This window comes from Ailuropoda melanoleuca, chromosome 16, assembly GCF_002007445.2.
Source record: "Ailuropoda melanoleuca isolate Jingjing chromosome 16, ASM200744v2, whole genome shotgun sequence".
Classification (NCBI taxonomy): Eukaryota; Metazoa; Chordata; class Mammalia; order Carnivora; family Ursidae; genus Ailuropoda; species Ailuropoda melanoleuca.
The window spans coordinates 1,103,103-1,120,908 of NC_048233.1; the positions used below are offsets into that span (position 1 = coordinate 1,103,103).

Below are 17,806 nucleotides of genomic sequence, written 5' to 3' on the forward strand. Positions count from 1 at the left end.
ATGTTTAGCATCTGGAAGGATATAAAGGTTAAGAGGCAGTCCTGCTAAAACACTATCCTGACCTTCCCTGACTCCTCTTCCTCACCCTTACACCCTCTTCACCATCAGACAGTGTTGAGACCTGGCCCACCTCCACCCACCCTCCGTGGCTGTCACCTGCATGTCCAGGAACAGACTCCTAACTGCTTCCCCCCTTGGCCAGTACCAGTGCACACTCTTCTCCAGGCCGTCAGCGTGCTGGTTTGAAAACATGAATCCGATGGTATAACTCCCCCTAAGGCCCTGCTCCGTGTGGATTCTGAGGGCAGTCAGCATAAATCCACACTCCTTCCAGGTCCCGAAGGGCCTGTGTCCTCTTACCCCTCCTCTTGCTCACTGCTCTCAGATCCCAAAGTAAGCTGAGCTTGCCCCGGCCTCAGGGCCTTTGCTCTCTCCTAGGCCTGAAAGGCTCTTCAGGCTCCTTTTCAACCTCCAGGCCCCAGGTTACCCGGTACCTTCTTGACTACCTTATCTGAAACAGATATCTCTTCCCCTGGCGGGGCTGTCCCTGTGGTGGCCTTTTCCCCCACCCTAGCACTTGAGCTATTCCATAACCCCTTTGTCTCTGCACTACACCGCGAGCCCTGTGATATGGTACCACGTCTCGACATCATCACCGAGGTGCTCAATAACCGTTTATAGAAAAAAAAGATGGAAGAAGCAGTACTAATACGTAGAAATGACAGAGGGGCACATTTCAGATCAATATAAAGAAGGATTCCCAACAGAGCTGCCTGAAGAAATCTCTTACGGCAAAAAGAAGGAAGGCTTAGAGATTTCTGTGTTGATGGAAGATGGATGATCTTAATGGTGTTTTCTGATATGAATATTCGGACTCTCTTTTCCTTGTTTTCCAGTTTCATAATTTCCATCATGCATGCAGGCATGCACACATTAAACTTCCACTGTATGCCCCTCATGGGATGCAGAAATGCCTATGAAACAGTTCCTGCCTTTCAGGAATTTGGCAATCTGATTTTTGTCTCCACGTCTTGCAAGTCTTCCCATTGCAAGTGCATTGGCGTGTGCATCTGTGTCTGCGTGCACATTAATATGCAGGCCATTAGGTGTAGTCACTGATCAGATGACTGTCTCCTTCCCTGAAAAGACCTGTCACTTCAGGTTTGGAAGGGAAATCCAGAAGGTCCAGACCAATGCAGGGAAACACAGGAGCCAAGGACAGAGTGGGTGAATGAGGGGGAAAGGAAGTTAAGGAGCCTCTGAGGAGTTGGAGGGATGTGGGAATGGAGTGACTCCATCAGTTTACAGAAACTTGTGACTTGGAAATGGCTTGCTTTCATTTTGCCTCTGATCTGCTTATAAGGAAGAGTGTGAACACTTGCTGAGGACCCACTAGGTGCACAGAAAAATCTCAGCTTGTTCACATTTGTGGTGTCAACGAGGGGGTGGTGGATAGAACTTGGCTTTTAAATCACCTAAACCTGCATTGAAATCCCCCAACAAAAACAACAACAAATGAGCTCTGCCATCCTGGACACATGACTTAGCTCTTCCTTGACCTTTGGTTTCCTAAATACCATAACGCTCCTCTCATGGATTGACTGAGGCAGTGAATGGAGAAAATCTAGTGCAGGGGTGCCTGGGGGCCTCCATTGATTAAGCGTCTGCCTTCGGCTCTGGTCATGATCCCAGGGTCCTGGGATCGAGTCCTGCATCGGGCTCCCTACTCAGCGGGAAGCCTGCTTCTCCCTCTCCCCGTCCCTCTGCCTGTCGCTCCCCTTGCTTGTGCTCTCTCTCTCTGTCAAATAAATAAAATCTTTACCGAAAAAAAAAATCTATTGTAATGTCTGGTTCTTCAGACACTTAATCTGTATTACTTCCTTCCCTCCTTGTTTCTTAGTGTTACTTAATTTAAGGTATTGGAATTGATACAAAATGGGTTCATGTGTTTATTTGCTACTTCTTAAGTAGGAACAGGAGTACCAGGCTGAATAGGTTTTCCAGGGATGGATGTGATGGTGAACTGAGGACTCTACCAGACCCAAGAGTGAGCCAAAGTCAGGGAGGTCTGTTCTAAAAAGGTGAAGTGAGCAAGGCTGTGCTCCCCAGCCTGCTTGTGGTCACCGTGGTGTCCCTGGTACCATGCACAGTGCCTGCCATGTTGGCGCTCAATATGATATTTGCTGAGCTGTTTGTGAACCTTAGCCTGCAACAAAACACTAGCCCAACAACATATAGGCAAAGAGTTCTGGAAATAATGCAAAGAAAGACAAGGCCTACGGACAGAGATAGAGAGGAAATGATCAGAAATGGGCCTCCAATCTTGTCCCAGTAACGGGGTCATTTTAGTCACAGGAAAATGTGAGTGATATTTCGAGATGTTAGTAGCATGGTTTATGCTTCATCTTCTATGATCTAACTTCAAGGATGCATTAGGACGAGACTTGGAGTTATACTATGGTGTCCAGCAGAAATCTGTGTGAAGGAATGGAATCAACAAGTCCAGGATGAGAGATGACAGAACACCAGAACTGCAAAAGGGCCCATTTTAAAATGATAATGGACAAGAAGGGCACGGTAAGGTAGGAGGTTCCTTTCTTCTGAGTTAGAGGGCTGGGTGCAACGTCCCCAGGCTGAGGGACCCTGTCATGGTCCATCGAGATGGCACTTTCCTCAGAAGCCAACGGTTCCTTTTAGACATTGCTCTGATCTGCATGTTTGTGTCCCCCATCCCCCATTTCACATGGTGGAACCCTGGTGCTCAAAGACATGGCATTAGGAGGTGGGGCCTTCTATGGAACATAAGAACTAGGATGATCGGTAGGGGAAGAAAGGGATAAAGAAAGGGGGGTAATCAGAAGGGGGAATGAAGCATGAGAGACTATGGACTGTGAGAAACAAACTGAGGGCCTCAGAGGGGAGGGGGGTGGGGGAATGGGATAGACTGGTGATGGGTAGTAAGGAGGGCACGTATTGCATGGTGCACTGGGTGTTATACGCAACTAATGAATCATCGAACTTTTCATCGGAAATCGGGGATGTACTGTATGGTGACTAACATAATATAATAAAAAATCATTAAAAAAAAAAGGAAGTGGGGTCTTTGGGAGGAGATGAGATCACAAGGGTGGAGCCCACAAGAATGGGATTCCTGCTTTTTTTTAAAAGCTTTTATTTATTTATTTATTTATTTATTTATTTATTTATTTGAGAGAGAGAGAGCACAGAGGGAGAGGGAGAGAGAGAAGCAGACTCCTGGTAAGCAGAGAACCCTATGTGGAACTCGATTCCAGGACCCTGAGATCATGACGTGACCCGAAGGCAGACACTTAACCAACGGAGCCACCCAGGCATCCCTGGGATTCGTGCGCTTATAGACGAGCTCCCACAGAGTTCCCTCACCCCTCACCCCTTCCACCACGTAAGGACACAGTGAGAAGGTGTCAGCTGTGAACCAGAAAGACGGCCCTCACCAGAGAAGGTAACCATGTCGGCACCTTGATCTTGGCCTTTCAACCTCTAGAACTGTGAGAAAGACATTCTAGTTGTTGGTAGGTTACCCAGTCCGTGGTATGTGCTCTAGCAGTCTGAACAGATGAACACAGGCATCACCTTACTCTGTCTCCCACAGTCTGCGAAGCTAGTCTCCCTGCTTTACAGAGACATGGAGCCATGCAGAGAACTGCACGTAGGAACTATAGCCCTACCGGCCTGCCCCCAACTCACTCCCTGATGCTGAGGGGGGGATAGGCATCCTGGTTCTCAATCTACCAGCATTTTCTCTCTTGTTGAGGGGTGGATGATTAAGCAAAGAAAGCAAAATTTGCTTGGTAAAAAATAAAGCCTTGCAAAAATGATTGCATCACACAGAAATGTAGGGCTGACTTGGTGGCGAGTGGCACAGTTAGAGCCAGAGATAACGGAAAGAAAGTAGATTTTAGTTGGCAATGTGATCATCTGGCAAAAACAAACCAAGTTTCTAGAAGATACTCAGCTTTCAAGAAGAGGAAATGGCCCTGGTTTACATCTTTTCCTACTGGTCATCTTACTTCCACCTGCCTTCTCCTGGTCCATTACTGGGCTATAAAGAAAGAGTACTGAAATTTCTGCCAGCCTGTGGAAGGGCATTGGGTAGAGCGTCCCTTCCAGCCAGGGGTAGGGAGTCGCCCCCAGGGGCAGACCCAGACCCAGGCCTGATGGAATGCTGCCTGCAGGCTCGTCTCGGCCCCTCAGTCGCTGTGCTGCGGCACCTACAGGAATCCTGGCCCTGCCACCCTTCTCACTCCATCTGTTCGGGTTGTCCCAGGGCCCTGAGGGGTTGCTCAGGGTCTTGGTGGCAGCTGACAGACCTCCTCTGCCGATTAGCAGCTTCTCGGACACCAGCTCATGTGTCCCTTTCTCCTGTGGCTCTGTTTCTGTCAGAGTCGGCAACACTTTGGAGCCTATCCTTTGGCGCGCCCCCCGCTTGCTTCCTTTGGCAGACAGTGAGCACGCCTGATTTTGGAAGCTAATGAATACATAGTCCAGATATGACACCCTGCCTGAGTAGGGAAGTAGGCAGGGCTCATGTTTGGTAAAAATGGTTTCTCTTCCCTGGTTTAGAAAAGCAGATCAGCTACTTGCCTTGGGGCTTGTGTCATCACTAAGATGCTCTCTCAGCTTCTCCTTCTGCCTCATGAATGTCAGAACAGTGGTCCCTTCCCTGGAGGCAGCTTGCTTATGGAGGACAAGGGCTCTAACCCCTAAAACAGTGGGTCTAGGTCTGCACAGTCTGGACCCTCAGCTTCAGAAGCCCCTTTGCATACGTAGAAAGCACGTGTGTCCCTGGAGAACCCCAAGCTGGCATATTTATGACATCTTCATGTTGTGTGTGGAAAGGTATTTGCCAAAGGGAAGCCAAATGCTGGATCTTTTTTTTTTTTTTTTTTTTTTTTGTCAGACAGAGAGAGAGAGAGTGCGAGAGAGCGAGCACAAGCTGGGGGAGTGGCAGGCAAAGGGAGAAGCAGACTCCCCGCTGAGCAAGGAGCCCAATGCAGGACTTGATCCCAGGACCCTGGGATCATGACCTGAGCCAAAGGCAGACATGCTTAACTGACTGAACCACCCATGCATCCCTAGATGCTGGATCTTTAAGGAAAGAAACTTCTAGGCATGGATAGAACTGACAGGGTAGACTGAGAAATTGGACTGCAAAGTTGTTTGCAAGTGTTCTCTGAGTGCTTCCTAGCCATCCACCTCCCCAATTCCAGTTTTCCCTTTGCCTATTCACATGGGAGCCCCGACCTAGCCCACATCTGTCTCTTGCCACGAGCCCAGTGAAAAGAAATTAGCTCCATCTTGATCATGGCCTTAGAATATCCCCAAACACTCCTCACCTTGGCAGGGTCTGTGCCCACCCATGTCAGGGCCAACAATCCTTCCGAAGAGAAGAATCATTCCTAAGAACAACAGAGTATGCAGAGAAAAGATTGCTCTGGGGACCATCGGAGCATGGGACCCCCTGCACTGTGCAAGGCACGATTAACAATAAGAGGAAGGCCGCCTTTGTGTGTGGGAAGTACAAGACTAGCAGCACCCTCTTGCAGGCAGGCTGGAGAACCCCCTATCGCTACCTTCTCATAGCCCGGTGGCTGCTCATGTGGGTGGGACCACAGTGAGGCTGTGCCACATGCTGGGTTATGGGGAGGGACCTGACAAGCATTTGACCTCCATGGTCCTGAGCAGCTCTGATTCTCAGAGCATCTCATTAACCAGGCTTCCTTTAGTTATGACTCATCCCTTGCTCCCAGCCAAGGGAAGTGTGCATGGGCCACTGATGGACTCCTCGGGACAACAGACTGAGGAAAGGAGGAGCTGCGTGCTTTGTCAGCATTGGCCATTGTCTCCAACCTCACCCTCTTTTTGCTTCTCTGTCCTCCAAGAAGCAGCAAAGGCTGATTCAATGCCATCATGTCCTCTCTCTGGAAAGATAACAGGGACTACAAAAAAGCCCCCAAAGCAGAGACAATTTTGTGGCAGCTGAATTACTTCCCCTACTGTTAGCTCACACTATGAAAATGTTGGGAAAGTTCTCTGTGTTGGGAGCAGGGGACAGGAGTCACAGCCCCAGACAGTTACCAGGCATGCTAGAGCCTAGCAGTAGAAGCCAGTGGGCAGGGTGAGGATGCTAGGCAGGGCCGAGCTAGGGAAATGATGTGGCTGGATGGCTGGGCACCCCCTTTGGAAGTGACATCAAAGCTGTTGGGCAGCAAGTCTCTGGCCAGCAACTGGGATGCGCAAGGACAAGTTTCTACACCCTGAGGATGGGTCAGGCAAGAACTGGGTAGGGGCTTAGGGCTCTCAGATTTCAGTTTCACTAGGGCACTAAAGCACTATCAGGAAACCTAGTCTGAAGTCCAATGGACTGGGAAAAACTGTAGCTGGGCACCCCAGGGATCACCAGGGACACACCTTATATTCAACCCCTAGCAGCAGACTAATTCCAGACTTCACCTGCCAGGGCACTTTCTCCGCCTTCTGTAGGGCCTTCCTGAGCTCAGAAACCAGGTGTGACAGGATCCACAAAGAAGGAGCCTCAGCACTTGCAGCTGACAAGGGCTGGGGAAGTCCAGGGATGATGGCGAGGACTGGCCAAGTCAGGAGAAAATCCACACTGTGGGATCCTAGAGCAAGAGACTGTCTTACCCTATCAAGAGGGTTTCCACCACGATGAGTCAATTTCTGGTAGAAAATTAACAGCTGGAGAGAGAGTGGGGAGGGTGAGAAAAACCATCTGGCTTCATGTAGCCAGAGCAGCTGGGCTGAAGAAACCAAGACAGAGGACAGCAGAAGCTGGGAATATTATGGGATAGAATCAGTGTCTAGAGCTGTGCTGCCCAATATAGCAGCTGCCGACCACAGTCGGCTATGTAATTTTAAATTAATTAAATATATTTGAAAAACCAGTCCTTGGCTATACTAACCATGTTTCAAGTGCTCAACAGCCACAGAAGGCTAGTGGCTATATTGTAGACAGTGCATATGGAACATTGCAGCAAGTTCTATTAGACAGAGCTGGTCCAGAGGCCTCACTTCATCCCTTCGGTTTGAAATGCCTTTGGGTCCTATTTGTCCTGCAACACGAAAGTAAGTCCCAAGGTTTTGACTGCTCTTATTCAAGAAGGCTGGAGTGTCAGGAAGGTCAATGAGCTACTTTACTTTGATTCTGTTCACCTCTCTGGACTGTTCTCAGGCTGGGAGAAAGCTGAAAGGGGAGGCCAAGGCTTTGATCAGAGGGAGCAGGGTCAAATCCCCTCAGTATCCTCCTCTGAGGGAGATGGGGAGTGGGCAGCAGCCAAGGGGCCCGAGATACATCTCAGCAATGGCAGACCTGCATCTTCATTCCTCCATGACCCACATGAAAGTTTATAGGGAGCACAGGAGTCAGGAGCCTTTCACTGGGGGAACTCCTGCCTTCCTGGGCGAACCGACTTCTGCTGAGGAGGGCAAGCCAGGAGCCCCTCCGCTCCCTCCTCCCCTCCTCATTGTGCTTGCTGAGTCATTGTCAACAGCAAATCCCAGGCAACCAAGTGACATCATCAGCTCTTCTGGTACTAAAACCTATAGTTAACAGTGGTTTATCTGTGACTGGCACTGCTTCTGGAACCAGGTTCTTGCCTCTCTCTCCATGGTGATGTCAGAGCTGCCCAAGTGGGTTGAAACCTTGGGACCACCCAGGGCCATCCTATCAGCCAGAAAGGGTTTGCTGATGGCTTCCCTTTCTCCTTCCATTCTCACTTTGGGTAAAGTCCAATCTGGAGTTTTCACTGGGATTGTACAGAATTTATGGATCAGTTTGAAGAGAAATGACATGTTCATAATATTGAGTTTTCATGAATACAATATATTTCTCAACTTAATACTTAGTTTTCTTTAGTTCCTTTGTATGAAATTTTTTTTCTCTATAGAGGTCTTAGACATTTTTTGTTAGATTTATTTCTAGGTATTAGATATTTTTTCAGTGCTTATCATAAAGTGTATCTTAAATTTTTTTTTCTGTCTTTGCTGATGCATTTCAATTCACTATAGGACAACAACCCAGTTATCTAGTTTCCTTCAGATAATTCTAACAAAGACTTTTCCATGCTGACCAACTTGGTCCTACACAAGCATGTAGGACCCAGGTACCATTCAGTGTCTCCTATTTTAGGGAAGCAATCTCCTCTGGCTTGCTCTTAAGTGTTGAAATCAATAATACTATTACCTACTGCATTTGCTTCAGACATTCCCTACAGATCCCTGATGTTTTGGTGGGGGACTGAATTTCTCTAACTTGGTTTATACTCACCCATAATTTTTGGTGTGATTGGAATAGAGTGTCAACTTAAGGAGCAGGGCAGTTGGATTTAAGGCAGGGATTTACTTGAGTAAAGTGATTTTCCATAGTGTGGTGAGGAGAACAGAAATGAAGAACTTGGCAACATCAATCACCACGAAGACAATGAAGGAATGAAACAAGATACAAGTGATCAGCCAACCTGTGGACCAACCAACCAATCATAGAGACTGAAAAGATAGAGAAGAAAAGTCAAGCAGTGAGAACTTCTGGTAACGTCTCCCTGGCTACGATTGATGCCGGTCTTCTACATCCTTGCTGTCTAACTGTCCTCTTACACCAAATTCCTTCAGTACTTGCAAGTGCAGACTCATTAATATCATATATAAAGAATCATGCCAGTGAAATAAAAGGTACTGAAGAGAATCTCAGTTAATGGTGAGATATGAAAGCTATTCTATATTTCAGAAGCCACTGGTGCTTGGGCCACAACCACCCAGATATTTCTACCAGGGCTTCAAGTTGTTTCTGGTTTGATTTTCTGCCTGAAATTTTGGAGGATTCTTTTCCTGAAGTCTATTCCCTAAACGAAGAACATACCTTAATGAGAAACCGGGGCACCCTATTCTCCTTAAGTCCTAACTGGTCAACCTTCTTTAGCCGGACAGGTCCAGTGACCCTTACCCCTGTATTGCCAGAAGTCCCTTTAGAGATATTCACAGAAATTATCCATTTTCCTTTCTCTTTACACCACAGATTGACCCTGGCATGTGTGAAATGCAAACGATCCCAGGATGGCTCTCTTACTTCTTTGGGAGAAGTCTTTCTTATTTTACTCCATCTTATCACAACAGAAAACTAGGGATTGAGGAAACTAGGAGTCACTTTATGGTTTAGACCACCACAGCTAGCTACTTCCTAGGAAATGGCTTGTTCCTTGATCTGCAGGACTTAGGTAAGGTTGTCTTTCAATCTGAGGCTCCTGCAGGGATCACTTTCATTTGCTTCTTAGGGCAGGTCTGCCCAATATATCTTCTGTGGTCATGAGGAATAATTCACAGAGTCCATTGCAGTGCTCTGCAGAATGCATCAGATATCATCAGAGACACATCTGAGTCAACTGTGGGATGACTCAAGGCTTTGAAATATGTAAACCCTATGTCTCATGAAACTAGGTGAAAGTGATGCCAGTTTCCCTACTAGAGGCTATCATCTGCAACTGAAGCTCAACTTGGCAATGATCCTGCATTCCTGGCGTCACCAGTCATGTGCTGTGGGCTGTGAACCTGTCAGAAATGCTGGGCCACGTGGCTTGGAATAGGACCACAGGTAAGCAGAGGTACCATGGGCCCTATGGAAGGTGACCAGGGAGATTCAGTGAGTTTCTCTGGGTCAGGATGAAATTTATGCCCCTGAATGGGACTGGGCTTGGAAGGGAAAGTGGAAAGAGTGTATTTACTGCCCTGGAGGAGGTAGGAAGCACCATTATTATCACCAAATGACATTTCAGAGAGTCTTACTCTCTGAAAATTAGCCAAGATCCCTAGGCATTCTTTGAGGGAAGGAATCAGCATTGCAAGAATATTGTCTGTTTTATCTTGAAGTCCCTCACAGGCTGTTTCCCTCTTTCTGAAAAGCACCCAGCAGAACACTTGACATGGAAGGTGCTTGCTAACAGCTTGGCATGGTGGAAATTACATCAACTATAAAGTCAGATTCTATTCCCAGTTCTGCCACTTAATAATGGTGTAATTAATATTACACTTAATTGCTCTGAGCTTCACTTCCCTCTTCCCTAAAATGAGGACGTTAATACCTGTGTTATGAGGGTGTTTTGAGGATTACATGCAATGGGGTATGTGTAGCACATGGTAGGTTCTTCAGAAATGTTAGTTGAACTTTAATTCAAAGAAGATGATAGACATCTTGTTAAATGAATATGGATCCAAGAGCCAAGGAGTACTCTCCCTGTCCCAATTAACTCCAGGACAAGTAAAAATTTGAATAAAAATGGAATATATGAACAAGGACCCTTCCCTTTTGTCTCCTGTTGATCTGTGTTGAATCTGTATAAACTAGTAAAGGAGGAGGAGAGAAGGCTCAAAGAGCTAGAGAAGTTTCCTCAAGTCTGTAGCCATATAATTCTCTTAGAATCAACTCTTTCCTTCTCATCGCTCTCCAAAGGAGTTGTAGCTATACCCTCCCTCAGAAGAAGCTGCCTGTGTTGTAAATCCCAGGCCAGTGGATGCCAATGATTCTGACCTGTATTCAGGGGTAGAAGATGATGCTCAAGTCAGTCTACTCCTCCATTCTCCAGGGGAATGGGGGTGAATCTGGTTAGGGAGGGCACAGAAAATCCAAAGTGACAGGCAATTCAACCTTTCCTATCCTGCCTCATTCAGCCAATGGTTCTACTCTTTCTCCCAGCCTTTTTTCCCTAGAAGTTGCTCACAAGTAGCAAGCCACAGACATTTGCCTTTCCTGTACTGGAAAGTGCAAGGGAACAATGATGTAGCATCTGAACAGGTGGACTCCATAGGCTGGAAAACTGAGCCCAGAGCAAATGAAGCCCTAGCTGAGCTTTTTATGAGGAGGGTGCTCTGTGGTTGATGAAGTGAGAGGACAGTAGAACAGCAGCCTGAGTGAATCTGGGGGGCTGGTTGTGAAGAGGTTTGGTTTGGTTTGCCAGTCTGTGGGCATAGTTTCTTCTAGATTATGTGCTGGGGGAAGAGGGTGGACACAGGGTGGGAAAGAGGAGAAGGACCATCATCTGCCTCCTTGGAAGAAGAGGCTTAGTGCAGGGAGGAATCTGTTTCCTGTATTTCCCAGGCACAGGCTAGAGTGGAGACTCTATCTCAAGGGGTTGTCCTGGTGCAAATCCTGGTAGGTTTAGGAGTTGTACCATTTATCTTCCAGGAAGATGGGGTCTTCCACTGATTATTTCTGCCCCTCACTCTCCTTCTTTCAGTACTGGCACGCCCCCTTGTCCATCCCTCCAGTGCCTGCAGACCAGATACCTTTTTCAGAGGCCTACCTTGGGTTTGAAGGCAATGAGCTTCAGAATCATCTCCACGGTGAAGAGGCCAGTGAAGAGCATGTTGAGGATGTTCATGGCAATTTTGAAGAGGCAGCTCTGGCCATAGTGCTGAGGGGAGGGGAAGGACTGTGAAAATGAGGCAGGGACATCCCTACTCCTTACCACCTTCCTCTCAACAGAGATCTTCCTTGAACTGAGCCCTGGAAAGCCATTCACATCTCCATGGGCAGCCAGGTGGACTCAGGAAATCCTGCAAATTCTTCCCTTCTCTGCTAGCTCTGAAAACACAGGTTGGCAGAGTTCTGTGTTCCTGCTTTGACTGGTTATGACAACTTTATGGAGACTTCCAGTTCTCAAGAGAGCTCAAGCACAAGTTGACCTCCCTGAAGACAGGTGGATATAGAATCAACTTCTATACCCAGGCCTCACAATAACAAACTCTTCAGGCTCCCCCTCTGTTCTCCATTTCCTTCACTCTTCTAATGTTTTATTAACCCAGGCGTCTATGGATTCTCTTCTAAGGTCCCAGAGAGGAGCTCATCCTTGAGAAGGGACACTTGTCTTTCTCCAGCTGGGAAAAGAGGACAGTTCTGCTCTTTCTGCCTCTCTTGGCCAACATGAAGGTGACACACTGGAGACAACCATGCAGCTCTTCTACACTTTATCTCCTCCCCTACCATCCTCCTTCCTGCAGGTGTCATGGATCCAGGGCCCCCCTCGGACTGACCTGCATGGCCAAGCAGATGGTGTTGAGCAGGATGAGGACGAACATCAGGTATTCAAAGTAGGTGGAGTTGACCACGTACCACACTTTGTACTGGTGCTGGTTCTTGGGGATGTACCTCCGTAGGGGCCGGGCCTTCAGGGCATATTCCACGCACTGTCGCTGGGAAGGAGGCACCAGGAGGGGTGGGGCGGGAACAGAGAGAGGGGGTTAGTAACCAGGTTGATGTGTGTGGGGGTGGCAGAGGAGGTGGCATGTGGATCAAACTACAAACCTTGGGAATCAGAGAAATAATCTACTTACGTAGCTCATTTACAGGTTTGAGATGTTATTTGGCTTTTTTTTCTATCACTCCCTTAATCAAGGAAAGCATTGCCTCTAGTCAATTTCCTTACCAAGATTTTGTTAAGGAGTTTGTGTCTCCTTTTTTCAACTTGGTAATGCCTGGTATACTGCTGACACTTAGTTGGCATTTGATAAATACTTACTGAATGACAGATAGTTGGTCTTCTCATTGATTATTTCCTATGCCACAGACTCTCCTTGGGGCACTTCTCAACTTCTCCTTCCTGTCCTAAGTCAATCTTCCTTATTTACCCAGGTCCACGAGATCAGAAGACATAGTTCAAGGATAGGGGATCAGATCTTGGGCTGGCTAGATTCTTGGGACTCCAGGACAGATCCAGTTCATTTTCTCTGCACTGGGCCCAGATTCTTGTGTCAGAAACTGCGGAGTCACTCCAGCCTCTTCACTTACCTTCAGCCTCCACACCCAATCTCCAGACCTGACAAATTTTATTTCCTCTTATCCTGTCCACTTCCACTAATCATTTCTCATCTACACTTTCTAATTGGCCTCCTTCTTTCCCATCTTACTTCCAATCCAAAGGCCATACAACAGCCCGAATGATGAGTCTAAACCCAAGATGTTGACATCAAAACCCATGAGGGGTTCAGCTGGCCTAACTGATGTGCAGGTGAATGTCTTGTGCCATGTACTTTCCCATACAAGAACTTAAGTCATTTATGGACAGGGACGTAGTTGCCCTGACTCTCCCCATCGGGGATCCTAGCTGGGGAAGTGACCTCAGTGACCACATGCTGCAGCCCACTGTAACAGCTTCATTCCTCACTGATGGAGTTGCCAGCTCTTTCTCACAGGCCAACAGAATACCGTAGAGTCCTGGCATTCCCATATCATTCCTACTTAAGCCTCTTTCTTGCTTCCACCTCATGTGCAGGCCTTTGTGTTTTATTTAAGAAACCATTTACTAGTGGTTTTCTAAGACCCCTCTCTTCCCCACCCCTGAAACTCTCACTCCCTCATGGCTCTGGTTTCTTTCCTTCATTATCAATGTGCCAATGCATGTGGGCACCTTCTGACTTGTCAGCTTCTCAGACATAGGGCATGAGGTTTTCCCCCCACAGAATCTATCATAGAGTTTCCTTAAGTAGATGCTTAACCAATAATTGTTGGCTGAATGCATTTGCCAGATCCAGGATTTGAATTTCTTTTGTCCAGGCCCTTCCAGAAGACTGACAGCCCTCTACCTTCATTGAGGAGCAGATAGATGATCTTAGTGTCTGCATGGATCTCTCTCCTGACCCCAGCCTCTCTTCCAGGTGGGCCACAAGTTTCCAACTGCTGTCATTTCTCACATAGCCCTGCTCCCCGCTTGCCCCGCCACCTGTTCCTCTCCTTTCTAGGAAGCTACCTGGTTCTTGTCCAGCTCACAGTTCTTGTATTCCTGCTCCCCCTGCTCCTGGAAGGTGACGATGACGAAACCCACGAAGATGTTCATCATGAAGAAGGCAATGATGATGATGTAGATGATGAAAAAGATGGAGATCTCCACACGGTAGTTGTAGATGGGGCCCTTGTCTTCTGTGTGGGAGTCGATGGAGCGGTACAGCAGCCTGCAGGGGGAGATAGGCCCCAGAGAGAAGCGGAGAAGCAGTGTCACCTCTGTGGAATGATGGCACCACTGTTGCTAGGGATCCTCGGATCAGGGGTGCTGGAAACAGCTCTAGGCTGGGAGTCGGAAGATCTGGGTTCAAGTCCCAGCTCTGCCACTTACTGGTGTGGGACTATTGGCAAATCACTTAATCTCTTTGAGTCTCAGATTCTTCATCTGTACAATGGAGACAATAAGCCTGACTTTCCTACCTGGCAGTGTGTTTGATATAATGTATATGACAGTGTTTTGAAACCGTCAATAATTATTTCAATGTAAAATGAGTCATGGACATTGATTTCAAATACTGGAAACATTAGTAAATATTGGAACAGCTTTGCAAACTGGCATAGACTCAGAGGATGTTATAGTGAACATAAAATAAATCTTAGAGCAAACATCCATTTAGATAAAAATCCTAGATAAAAAATGACCCAAGCTTATTCAGATCATCAACAATGGTTTGGATTCATATTTAGGTAGTTTCCATGCGTATGATATTCATTTGGGCCTGGACTATGTGCCCATTATGCTTGTTCCTCTTCATGGACAGGGATTATCTCCTCTCTTTCCTTTGTTACTGTGCACAGTACTCGGTTATTCTCTAGGTACTATCTATATTTTACCCCATAAAAATGGTGACCTCATCTCAGATCCATGTGTTAAATCTGACTTAGGAATATTTAGAATTTTCTGGGTTTTTGACAGTAATTTTCCTGGAATACACTGGGTGGGGGGTTTGGGGAAGCAGATGTCTATACAAGGTATATGGAACAGCCTAGAGGTGATGCAGTGTAAAAGGCCAACCAGGCTGGTCTAGGCATTATCTCTGTGAGGAATTTGTACTCAGACTTCCGTCCCTTTCTTACTTCTCACTGTAATTATAGGCAAGGCTTTTCCTAAGGAGACTAGGGTAGAGTCTAAAAAACAGATTATCTCTGCCATCTCTGTCCACATTGAGTGCATGCTGGGAGTAGTAATCTTGAATCCTATGGTAATCCAGAGGCTCATACCTAGAGAAACTCACCCCACTGCTAGATGCCATGAGAGTAATGACAAAGAACCCTATCACTGTGGCTCACTCTGAGGTAGGGAGGGGGAGCTAAAAGAAGCTCCTTTCTGGTTGGAATTTCTGAAATGTTGACATCTTCTAGAAAAAGAAGAGTCTATGTTTCAGCAGTGACCATGGTATGCAGATTGTTCTAGAAACAAACCCTCATTGCTTGGGAAGGACACAGGGAAGTATGACCTCTGGGAAGGAGTGTGGGAGAACAATAAAACTTGGGGAATGTTTTGGCCTCTAATATCAGGGTGGGCAGGCCTTGAATTGTATACTCACTCTGGCCACCCCTCAAAGGTAGAGACGGTAAAGAGGGCCATCATGGCTGCCAGAACATTGTCAAAGTCAAACTTGCTGTTCTCCCAGCTGCGGGGTTGGATGATGGGGTGGTCGACCTCCCCGTCCTTGTACGTGATGTAGTTACCCCTGAGAAAGAAGGAAGAGTTAATTCTCGGGTCTCTCATCTCCCTTCACACCTGACACACCAAGGACTCCTGGCTTGCTGGGTGGGATGAGACTGGCCAGGCTTAAACCCACAGTGCTAGCCATTGGGAAAAACTTCTAAGAATAGATAATATTACATGTCATGTCAATGTGATAACATTACCCGTGGGTTAAAGTCCAGCTGTCAGTGCCATCTCAGAAAGAATGGGCTGTCCCTTCTCTAAGGCCAAGTCAACAACCTCCCTGAGTTAACTAGCATTGGCGCTGGGTGTCCTCCAGCTTGTACTCACTTGCATTCCGCCTCAGTCTGTTTGGAGCTATCTGAGCAGGTGTAGAGCTTTCCCTGGAAGGCAGAACAAAGTGATTGGAGATGTTCATCAATCAATGAATCAGTCAAAAAATGACTAGCGATCATCTCTATATCCCAGCACCGTGCTATTGATGAAAAGTGCAAGGAGAGCAGAATCAGATCAGGAAGCTATGACTCTCATATACAAAGCAGGCAGCGAATAAAGATGCTCAGTGCTACAAGTACCACTGAAATTCAAAAAAAAAAAAAAAAGAAAAAAGAAAAAAGAGAACTCTACTCCATGAAAGCTGAACTCTTTTGGCTGGCCTGAGGAAGGCAGAAGAGGAACAGGGCTTGGAGGGACAAATTACACGGGAGGAAATCAGGGGAATTTATATGGTTGGTGGGCGAGGGCAGGGGAAAGAATGCTTCAGAGGGTAGAACAGCAAAAATGAAAGGATTAAGGCAGAAAGAGTAGAGACCATGGATGCTGGCCTCACCATAGCTGAGGGGTCTTGTCTGGAAGCAGTGAGAGAGAACCTTGATGGATGCAAGGTTCTGAAAGCTACATGGAGAACAGTGGATTTGGTGCTGTTGATAATGGGGGACCACTGTGGGCTTTAAGCAGGTGACTGACATGAGGTTTCAGAGGATAAAAGTCCCTCTCCCTTTTTTTCTAGAAGGAAGGGCAGGGACCACAAGGGCAGGCTGCACTGTGAGGGTGAGGGGTCCTTGGCCTGTTGGAGAGCTCCTTCTTCCAGGCTCTTCCTCTTCCCCTGCGGGATGCTGAGAGGAGGGTGGTTGGAGATTCCACTCACCCCAAGTCTGACCCAGGCCTCTGTCTTCTTTTGGTTGTACCTGCCAGCTCTCTTTCTCAGGAATACTGACAGGAGGGGAAGGAAGCAGGAGCACAGATCAGAGTCAAGACATTACCTTGAAAAGCTGGACCCCAATGCAGGCGAACATGAACTGAAGTAGCGTGGTGACAATCACAATGTTCCCGATGGTCCGGATGGCGACGAACACACACTGAACCACGTGCTGTGGTGGGAAGAGAAGGTGGGGGAAGGGGCTGGGGTTCAAGAAGTGCCTGCAGCCTGAGCTTCCCTTTGCCAAGCCATGAGCCTTTCTGAGGAGGCTGCACGGGCAGCCCCTTTGCCAAAGGGGGTAAATCAGACTCAAACAGGCGAAAAGCACCTTCCCAGGTTCACATGGCGATGGAATCCAGTGGAACTCAAAGTCCCCTGTTGGGCTCTAGGTGACTCTAGGGACAAAAGCCCGGCTAGTTTCCCATTTTATAGGGGTAGGAATATGGAGATCTCATTGTTATGTGGGGCCCTGGGTTTGTGAAAGTTTTGCTTAGAAGTTCTGATTTTGAATGGCTGCCTGTCCTCGTTCTTTTCTCCCTGAAGTGGAACTGGTGGTATAGGCAGGAGAGTCCAGTCTCCAACACAGCAGCCACTTGCTCTGGCCATTTCTCCTCTCTCCAGGCCCACCCCCCGCCCCATCCCTTTGCTTAACTTTCGCCAACCCACAGCCAGGTAGATGCTTGCTGGACTGCTGGTTCTCCACCCAGGCCCATGCTTCTCACCTTCAGCCCCTTGGCCCTGTTGATGGCCCTTAGGGGCCTGAGGACTCGTAGGACTCGTAAGATCTTCACCACGTTGATTGCACTTGACCTGGGAGAGGGAAACAGGGCAGGTGAGTAAGCTCCGGTTTTGGTAGAGCCAGAAATAATGTGGTGAGGGGGTGTGTTGATAGGCTGACCCCAGGCGAACTTGAGAAAGTGTAAAGTAGGTTTGGGGGATTTTTTTCATCCTGGGACCATTCTCTACTCCCAACTCTCACCCCCTAGAGGAGCCTAGAACTTGCCTGTGACCCTGGGACTTCCTGTTGGTGTGTAAATAATATGAAAAGCAATTTACCACAAGTCATTAGCACTATAATGTGCTACTCAGGGGAGCTTTAGACAAGAAAAGAGAA

At 47.5% G+C, this 17,806-nt stretch overlaps 1 protein-coding gene across 3 annotated transcripts in view; it reads right to left on the bottom strand.

Moving 5' to 3' along the window:
* CACNA1C (calcium voltage-gated channel subunit alpha1 C) overlaps positions 1-17,806 on the bottom strand; it is a 665,077-nt gene that overhangs the window by 82,094 nt on the left and 565,177 nt on the right. For all 3 annotated transcript variants that reach the window (XM_019793444.2, XM_034646388.1, XM_034646389.1), the window contains 7 exons: positions 17,415-17,502; positions 16,757-16,864; positions 15,825-15,877; positions 15,370-15,516; positions 13,791-13,992; positions 12,079-12,237; positions 11,349-11,459 (listed from right to left, as the gene is read on the bottom strand). In XM_019793444.2, coding sequence (XP_019649003.2) covers positions 11,349-11,459; positions 12,079-12,237; positions 13,791-13,992; positions 15,370-15,516; positions 15,825-15,877; positions 16,757-16,864; positions 17,415-17,502 — 868 coding nt within the window. The remainder of the gene's footprint in view (positions 1-11,348; positions 11,460-12,078; positions 12,238-13,790; positions 13,993-15,369; positions 15,517-15,824; positions 15,878-16,756; positions 16,865-17,414; positions 17,503-17,806) is intronic.